Source organism: Pleurodeles waltl, chromosome 6 (genome assembly GCF_031143425.1).
Source record: "Pleurodeles waltl isolate 20211129_DDA chromosome 6, aPleWal1.hap1.20221129, whole genome shotgun sequence".
NCBI lineage: Eukaryota > Metazoa > Chordata > Amphibia > Caudata > Salamandridae > Pleurodeles > Pleurodeles waltl.
In genome coordinates, this window is record NC_090445.1 from 688,115,145 (window position 1) to 688,124,850 (window position 9,706).

The 9,706-nt window shown below is 44.2% G+C and overlaps 1 protein-coding gene across 1 annotated transcript in view; it reads left to right on the plus strand.

Annotated features, from left to right (window-relative positions):
• Nucleotides 1–8,580, plus strand: part of CHST15 (carbohydrate sulfotransferase 15) — a 466,150-nt gene extending 457,570 nt beyond the window's left edge. Inside the window, exon 9 of the mRNA XM_069239132.1 lies at nt 6,612–8,580. Within this exon, the coding sequence (XP_069095233.1) occupies nt 6,612–6,793 (182 nt within the window). The 3' untranslated portion in view covers nt 6,794–8,580. The remainder of the gene's footprint in view (nt 1–6,611) is intronic.
• Nucleotides 8,581–9,706: the final 1,126 nt, after the last annotated feature.

Genomic DNA, 9,706 nt, shown 5'->3' on the forward strand with positions numbered 1-9,706 from the left:
ACGAAAACAATTTATCCGTGCTCCGTCTGAACTAGAACCCGAGATCAGTTAGATACTTGGGCACTCTGGTGTTTCATGAGGATAGGGGCACAAATGAAGGCAATTTGAGGCAGATGCTGATTTGTGCCCAGGAGTCAGTCCAAATTTGGGTGAAACTGCCCCTATCTGGGATCGGTAGTGTCACCTGGTTGAAGAGTGTTTTCTTTCCTCTTATCTCTTAGTTTTTCACCACCCTTCCAATAGTGCTATACAGTCTGGTCTTCAAAGACCTCAACAGTTCCTTGTTAAACTTAATTTGGGGATGTAAGAGCAACATGTGGTCCTGCGCAATTCCCAGATCCCAGAACTAGAAGGAGGATTGGTGGCAGAAGAATATGTCCTTTATTACTTAGCTGCCCAGCCGCAGTGGGTTGCTTGCTGGATGACGGGATTTGGAAAGTTTAGGTTTAGTTCTTGGGTTAGCCTGGAGGTGGAGGTGCATTGTTTTCCTAGTTACTGGACACACGTGGTGGCTAGTAGATTGCTATTAGACTGTTCACAGTGGCTAGATGGAGCTGAAAAAGGTGCAGCAAGACCAGGGCTGCCTGTTTACCGGCATTGCTGCTGTGTTTGTATCCTGGGTTGAACAGTCTGGGGAGTGGACTTCTAAAAGACTAATGGAAGAGGGATGGTGTGACGGTGCTAGATGATTTCATTGGAAACCAGATGAAACTGACAATCATCGAGTTATGTCAATCTTCACAATTGCTAAGGGGACATTTCCTTACACATAGCACTGTTTCTCGGTGGGTCCTAGCTATATGGAGTTCGGGGAGCACTGAGCCCACTACACAGTCCACCTCCATTGCATGTTTACTCATGGCTCAGCGAGTAAGAGGGTGACTGCACTTTATTGTTCTTTGCTACAACTGGCAAAGGTAGACATAACTCCCCTAGTAGAATGCTGGCAAAGAGAGGTGGAAGGCAGCCGACCCCAAAGGAGAGGGCGATGCCCTTGGAGTATCCATTTAGAGTCTCGAAGGACGCTCGATTTTGGTTTATCCCATTCAAAGTGTTACATCAAAAGTGCCTTAACCAGTCTAGACTGCAAAAAAATTCACCTTGGCATACTGAATGAATGTCCACGATCACCAGGGGCAGATGTGGCACAGATGTTCTGGTTCTGTATACTTCTCGCAACCGTTTTTCGGACAGTTTGCGACTTCCTCAGGGATATCACTGGCAAAACTATCCCTGCACTTTCGAGGCCAATATTTTGGACCTATCTAAATGAACAAAGTCAGCAAAGAAAGAAGACAGGTTGCTGAATTGTCATGGCTGTTAGCCAAAAGGCAGATCGCAATGAGCTGAAAGTGTATGCAGACTCCGAGAGTCCACACCTGGACTAAGGAGCTGCTTAAATGGGCAGAGGAAGAAACACTTCATGCCCTACAGAGACAAGAGGGAGGGACGAAGGGCCTAAGTATGTAGTATTCAACGGTGGTAGGATTGAAAGCCAAAGACGACACACAGCCTCTGTAAACACACCGGTTACTGGGAAAGCTTTAACTCCCAACCCAGCACAATATTACACTGGTGATTTTATTTACTCACTGTTGCTTGGTCTCCGAGATGGGCACTGAGGTTGACTGGAACCCACACAGAACATAGCATGTGATGTTAAGGCCTCTTCACCTCAATGAATTCCTTTGCTGATGCTTGTTATGATACATCCTGTGAAATCAATAAAATAGATTTGAAAATAAAAAATGAATGATATCATATTTCTTCGTCCCCCTTTCTTTATCAGTTTAGTCAGTAGTTCTGGTTCTAATGGGGTGTGCAGGGAAGCTCAGGAGTGTCGAGCATGCCACATGTAGAGTCGGACTGGGACAGAAAATAGGCCCGGGTACCAAAATGAAAGGGGGCTCCATTAGCTAATCAGATAGCTAAAAAAAAGTGGCCCCTGTATCCAAATTGGGGCAGTTTTTAACTTGTAAAGACATGCTCTACGAGTGATTTGCCAGGCCTGTAAGATTGCTTGGATTTGTGCTTGCAGCAGGCAATGTTTGTATTAATAATTAATATTAGGGCTATCAATAGTAAAAACCGTCTCAGGAGACCATAAATCATGCCTAGAACCAGCCAAAAAACAGCCTACACACTTACCTATCAAACCAGTCTATTGGACACTGCCTGATTGCACTGTAATTCTCATTCATCAGCCTTCTAGCAGAGACGTTGTATAATGATGACTTGCTAATGCAGCATCAGTTCACAGTGAAGGAAAAGAGAATACATTAAGATGCCAAATGCAATCCTGGCAGCTTGTTGTTTCTGTACACCATCAGACACTGAAAGAGGATATGTGTAAATTCCTACTGCATACATTCTGGAATCAAAATTATATCAATTTGTTGCAGGGGTAGGCCTGAGAATCTATGATAATTTAAAGGCCCCACTGACTGTTACTAACACAGGAATGTAGAAAAACACATTAACACAAGCATGTTTCACTACTTCAAAAGAATAAAATATCAGCAGTATTCCAGCAAAGCTGAGAGAATGCAACAATGAAAACAAAACTGAGTCACCTTGAGTGTGTTAGGGCAGGGGTACCATTCTTCTGAAAAACTGCACTTTTTGTCTGGGTGAGGTGGCTTACAAAAGTGGAAACATGGATAAGTAGAACTAAAGCTGTTCTTCAGCAATAAAAATGATGCAACTAGAGATGCTGTTCCGAAGTCTGGAAATCTGTGCTCATACTGGCATCTGGTGGCTATTACAGGAACTGCAGTTCATTGAAACTATCTGCAAAGGTTCACTGCTGAACAATGCGTGCAGCATTGATAGTTTTGAAGTGATTGTGGCGCCCCTGGCTGAGATTGGTGGCGCACTGGGGTGCCACCGCGCACAGTTTGGGAACCACTGGTCTAGCTACATGTTTCTACTCTAACCTGTGTCAAGGTTGCTGACTCAGTAAACCAATGTTTAGAGTAATGTCCCCGCACTATCAAAACTTATAGATAAGTGTCTTGTCCGCCCAATCCCCCTTTCTTCGAAGAGTGCATAAATACTTCCTATTATATGTCGGTTTGATTGCCTTTCCAAATCACACGTTTTAACAAAAGTTGTAAATGTCGAAAAAACTCATTTGGAATTCACACAGGAATTTTAACAAAAACACGTATAAAAATGTCAGTAGGCAACCATTTTAATTAACGATTCACTATCCAAATCGACAGGGACGCCGTATCCAAAGTTCAGTTTGTGGTTTTTAGACTGTCCAGTGTCGCCTCAAAATTTCTCCTCAGTAACTCTGCTGATCCTCTGTGACAAAAATACCAAGATTCTTCACTCCATCAGGGCTCTAGCGAAGTGGGTATTCGCCCTCCCATGGTCTCGCATGATAGTTAACAGAAATACCTCAACCTTGTCCCATTTTATATTCAGCTCCGTGTATCCTCCAAACCCAATTATAGTTTTGATGATAGGTGCCACATTAGTTACATGCTTCTGAATGTACAGTATGATGTCATCTGCTTATAGCACACCAGAAAGGACCTTGACTCAACATAGATCCAACAAACAAGTGGTTCAACAGCCAATGCGAATAGAAGAGGTAACAGTGGACACCCTGGCTGGTGCCCCTGCCTGTGGAGAATGTCAAGGATTGTAGCCCGTTTATGCTAATTCGAGCTGTGGAATTCGTACATAGTAAATTAATCAAGTCCACAAGGTACTTCCCCAATGTCATGCAACTCAGACCTTCCTGCATAAATCTTCTCTCTGCATTCACAGTTCTCTGACTCGAATCGCACTACATTCCAATATAAAGGCCCATATTTATACTTTTTGATGCACAACTGCGCCAACGCAGCTGTGCGGCAAAAATTTTACCGCCGGCTAACGCCATTCCAACGCGCCATGCGGACGCCTTATTAATGGAGTGACGTTAGCCGGCGCTGCGGACTGGTGTGCGTAAAAAAAAAGGACTCACACCAGGCAGCGCCGGCGTATGGGAAAATGGGGTTTATGCGTCAAAAAATGTTGCAAGTCAGGTCTGAGGCAAAATTCAGGCCTCAAACCGGATTTGCGCCATTTTTTTGGACACCCAACCTCCATTGACATGACTCCTGTCTTAGCAAAGACAGGAGTCATGCCCCCTTGCCCAATGGCCATGCCCAGGGGACTTATGTCCCCTGGGCATGGTCATTGGGCATAGTGGCATGTAGGGGGGCCCAAATCAGGCCCCCCTATGCCACAAAAAAAATCGGAAAAAAATACTTACCCGAACTTACCTTTACTTCCCTGGGATGGGTCCCTCCATCATTGGGTGTCCTCCTGGGGTGGGCAAGGGTAGCAGGGGGTGTCCCTGGGGGCAGGGGAGGGCACCTCTGGGCTCCTTCCGAGCCCACAGGTCCCTTAACGCCTGCCCTGACCCAGGCGTTAAAAAACGGCGCACATCAGGCTGTGCGCCGTTTTTTAAGGCCCACCCCCTCCTGTGCGTCAAAATGACGCCAGAGTATAAATAAGGGGCACAGGCCTTAAAGTAATTTTTTGGAAGGGAACGCCTACCTTGCATATAATTAACGCAAGGCTGGTTCCCCCTTCCAAAAAATTACGCACATGGTGGAATTTTGACGCCCGCGGGGTCGGGCGTCAAAGTATAAATATGGGGCAGGGTTTGCGCTGGTTGTGCGTAAATATTTTTGACGCACATTCAGCGCAAACAGAGTATAAATATGCCCCAAAGTGTGCTAATTTATATGGCTTACTTTCATCTAGGTTGCTGACACCATTGCCCTGACGATGACCCTGTTTAAATCACTTTGGGAGTCAAAATGTCACCAATTTACTAGTGAACTGATATTCAGTCATGATGAACACATTGTACTCTAATCTTGCGTGGTGTTGAAAAGGTTGTATCATTAATCACTCTTGAGTGTTGTATATTTGCGCTTTGTTTGTAGCACCAGCACACCTTTTTCACTCATGTCACTACAGTGGCGAAGTGTGGCTCAATGGTTAGAGCGGCAGACCCTGAAGCAGAGATCTGGCTCAAGACCAGGGTTCAAGTCCCGCTTCGGCAGGTCTTGGGCTCAATTCCCCTTGACCAGATAATTCTCGCCTCGGTGCCTAATCTAATTCATGGGTCCCACTCTGCAACTCTGGGCAATAGCTTGCTTAATCTCCACAACAGCCCCAACAGCGCTTGGATGCCTGGCTTCACCCTGGGAGTGCTCAGGAGTGGGTGCCTCACAGGGAAAAGCCAGGAGGGGTTCCATAGCGGTATGAGTACAGTGCCTTGAGACCCTAACGGGTGAGTAGTGCGCTATACAAGTGCTAATTTACATTTACTACACTTTCACTGCACCATTTTCTTGGAGCACCTGAAATATGAAATATTGTTTTCCTCATACTCGTTCCAGGAGTGTACAGTAAATAAACATAACTGTATATTTACAAGTTTGGGATGTTGTCTAAATCTTGCAAGCCGAGGGAGTTTAGGCTCGGTCAGTCCATTACCCAAGCAGTTCTCATGTGGCAGCGCTGCACGGAGCTCTGCCTGTTTTTGATTGCACTAAGAGCTCTGTGTGCCCCAGAGCAAATGATTTGGAACCCGCCATTTTCGGAGCCAGAAAGGAGGGGCACATGTAGCATGTCTATCCACAACTCAGTTTTATGCGACTTAAAATGTAGTACGAGCAGGAGTGTGCATGTATACAGTGACTGCATGCGCAATAAGCAACAGGGCACAAACTTCAAGAAGAGTGTGTCTTGTCAGACTATAACAAGGGCTCAGTCAGGAGTTGCATGTCCTCATTTACCTAGTCTAGTTCATGCTATGTTTTGTTACTGAAATTTGTAACCCTAGTTCTGCAGTGTTCTAGACACTCTTGATGAATATTTTGTGGCTAATGTCTGTTTAGGGATTGTGAACACTGGGCCATTGATGTATAACGATATCCAGCGGTACTGACACGTTGTATGGAAAAAAATGGTGGATCTACGTGTTTGCAGTGACTAATGACTCAACAGTTATTCAATTTAATGGGTCAATCATGTAATTGTCAAATGATCCAACTACCCCTTCTGTTCTCACTTTGCTGCCTTATCATTCCCACCTCACTTGCTGTCTCTCTTCCCTTCTTCACTATTTTGGTACTCTCTCTGCTCCTGCCAGTGCTAGCTCCACTTGGGCTCACATCTGCTAAGGTGTTTTCATTTCTATGCACGTTCTCTCCAGATTCTTCTGAGTGTCTCCATCGCGAGGTCAACTTCCAGGGCTCAGCTGGGTCTCTTCCCTCCGTCTCTTGATCCTGTGCGGTCCCATCTCTCCCTCGTGTTTGTGTCTCTCTCTGTCAGAAGGCTCTACATCTCACTCACTCTTTCTCGTTTTTTGTAAACGTCTCTTCCCTGATTCTTTCATCTCCTGTCACCTCGTGTTAGACTCTCCTTTCTCGCACCCTCGTTTCTGTTCTCCAGTTGTACACAGTGACATTCATTTACTTGAGCTTTTACAGTGCAAAGCTGGACCTAACTAGATGCCAAGCATACAACCATTCAGGCGACGCCATGGAGGTGACTTTCCGATCTGATGCTGTACATTAATACTGTGTTCCTTGCAGGCCCTGTCAGTAAGAAGCAAGAAGAGGTCATCACCAGGATCCCAGCTTCCAATGCGCGGCGAGCTGAAGACCGCAGTTTAGGGCCCATGCTAAACATCACTAAGCAGATCCTGAGGGACTTCCATCGCCCCTTCAACCAGAAGCTGGCATGGCTGCTGCAGAATGACACCTTCTTGTGGTGAGAAGGACTTCCTAGCACGCGCTGCCTCGGTCTACGAGGATGAGCACAAGCCGCAACTACTGAAGATACTGTCACCTGTTAAGAGCCTTGCACACTTCCTCTCATCAGTATTGTGAGACTGGCAGCTTTAAACAATACTGTGCAGAACTATGAGGCTCAGTTTCCGAGGATTTAGAGCCCCACACAGAGATTTGCACACTTCCGTGTCTCAGGTTTGTAGAATTTATACCTTCACATGGAGTTTAGCGCATGACCAGAATCCGGGCTGGTAGGGTCATGCCTCAAATGGAGCCTTACTTACTTCCAGGACGCCTGCCAATGGATTTTGGTCGAATTGGCCTTTTGTGCACCCTTGGACACTGCGCCCTGGAACATTAACGCAGCCTTAAAGACCTAGTAGCCCTCATGACTGAGTGATAGGGCAAATCCGATCTCGCATGGAGTCTTACACTTGTGTCTTCCTTATCATAGGACTTAGGTCCTCACAACGAGCCTTGGACATTCTCAGTCGTACAGGTTGTAGGACTCAGAGTTACACAGAACCATGTAAGTTTTGTATTCTTTAACGACTCTTCATGGATTGAATCTGGCCTCACCTTGAGGTTTGCACACTGTTATCCCGAGAATAAGATTGGAAGAGCAGCTTTCGACCGCGCCACATTTGAGTGTTTTGACCGGGATATTTAAGATCTGTTTACTTAAGGGGAATTGGGGGGCGGGGGGTCCCCGCTCATGGGATGTGAACTTTTGGTTTGGAAGATTAAGATGAGAGGGTCGTCGATTGAGTGAGGAGCACTCCAACTTCAGGTTTTACACTGTCTCCACTGTGGACCAGGATGCCTTCATGGATTTGCACTTCAGAAAACTCTTCGGGCAGATTTAGCAATACTTTGCACTAGTGCGATGTCACAAAAAGTGATGCAAACCGGAGGAAAGTACTGATATATAAATTTCATTGCACAACATTTTTTGTGCTGGAAAGTAGCCATACAAGTAACTCAAATTACACTTTTGCTTTGCTTTGCATTTCACTGCGTTAAGTGGGTATCCCAGATTACCACCCATGGTTTTGATTTTTTTATGCAACGCACTTCTAACAATGATGGGCACGGCTTTGTACTAAAAAAATGATGCTTCCTTGAGGCAAGCTTAAGTAGGAGAAATGTGTGCTGCACTGTACAGCACACGTTCAACTTGTGATTTTTTTTTAAGTATGTCTAAGCAAGCAAAATAATGGTGTGAGTTTCACGTTCCATCGTAGAAAAATAAAATGCACCTATATTCCTTGAGAATGCTTGTTAAAATCGAATGCCAAGTCACGAAAGAAATTGCATCGAAGTTGATACATTTCACTTGAGACTAGTGTCTTCTTTAAGCAATCAGCCTTTGCTGGCATCTAGTGGCCAGTTTGCAACATCATTACTATATTCATTTTAAGGTAATCAGTGCAGTGCTTTCTTGTAATAGTTTCGGTGGAGGGACTTTTTTACAAATAACTAAATTTAAATGTATAATTAAAAATTGTCTATGTATCAGCGAAAGTCAGTCAGCAAATTGATATTAGTAAAACAGGTAGAAAACTTATTACACTTCTTAGGTGTCAAATTATATCAGCTAAAGTTCTATTTTTTATGCCATATAGCAGAAAAAAATAATATCTCATCAATCCTGACAATGATCCTGTGCGCTACTTTAGAGTCTAATAAATACGTCTAAGGGTCTTGGTTGTAAGCTCTTCACAGCTAGCGCTGCAATTTCTTAAATAAAAGCTTGACTTCTGTTCTTTGATCCTGAATATTAAATGAAGTCTGCATGGTGTTAGATGGAAGGTTGCTGGTGTTTGGTTCGACTGGGAACTTTAGTCTTCGTATGACAGTAATCATAAAAGTGCAGTGAAAACCTCTTTGGAAAGTATCAGTCTGATGAAATGTGTCCGGGACAATCTCTTCCTAAACCCTAATTTCACAATTAGTCACTAATTTGCACTGAACATTGCACTGATCATAACAACACAGAAAAATCATTACTTTCAGAAGACCAGGGTCAGTCAGGGTGTAGGTAGTTCCCATTGTGCGATTCAAGGCCATTTACAACTGGTTTTCTAGGGCTTAAATCTGCAATTGGATCCAAAACCTATCATCTGTTACACCTCTTTAGCACTGATCTCAGGGTAGTGGAGTCAAGCAGTTCAATGCTTGATTTTTGAGGGGTCCAAAGAATCCAAAGAACCAGATGGGTGGGAGATCATTTTCATTTTGGACTCCCAAACTCTGGAATTCAATGCTGGTTCAGTTAAGAAATGAAAATAAAGAGACCACATTCAGGAAACTACTAAACACCTGGTTATATCCACACTAGCTGCTGGCTTGAAAACCACATTGGGTCCTTGGACACAGGCTCATTCTCACCTAGAGTGCGAAAGTCTTCAGGTAGCCATGCCCTCTATAAGCCTACAACTCAATACAATACAATATAGTCCGACATTGTGCACTATTTGGGCGATCAGCAGATGAAGAGCTGTTTGATGGTTGGTTGTTTGGTAAGCAAATATGAAAGAATAATGTATATCATACATACCTGTGTTATTATATTACTGTCAGAAAATATCAAAATGCCATTTCAGATGCACATGCCTTATGCCCATGGATAATTACAACTACTTAACCCCACATACACTTAGAAAAAGGAAGTACAACGCTGCTCTCAAACAAACATAAAGCATTATAGAGTGGAAATTTGGAATATTGAAAGACAGATTCCACTGTGTGCAAAGGGGGGTGATCCTAGAGTAGTATTTTGGGTTGTGTTGTAAATTCTTAGCCACCTGTGCCATGTTGCAGAATATAGCCACCAGAAATGTACTTCCAATAGGTATTGTAAGCGATGAATCTGATGATGGAATCCCTCCTTGACT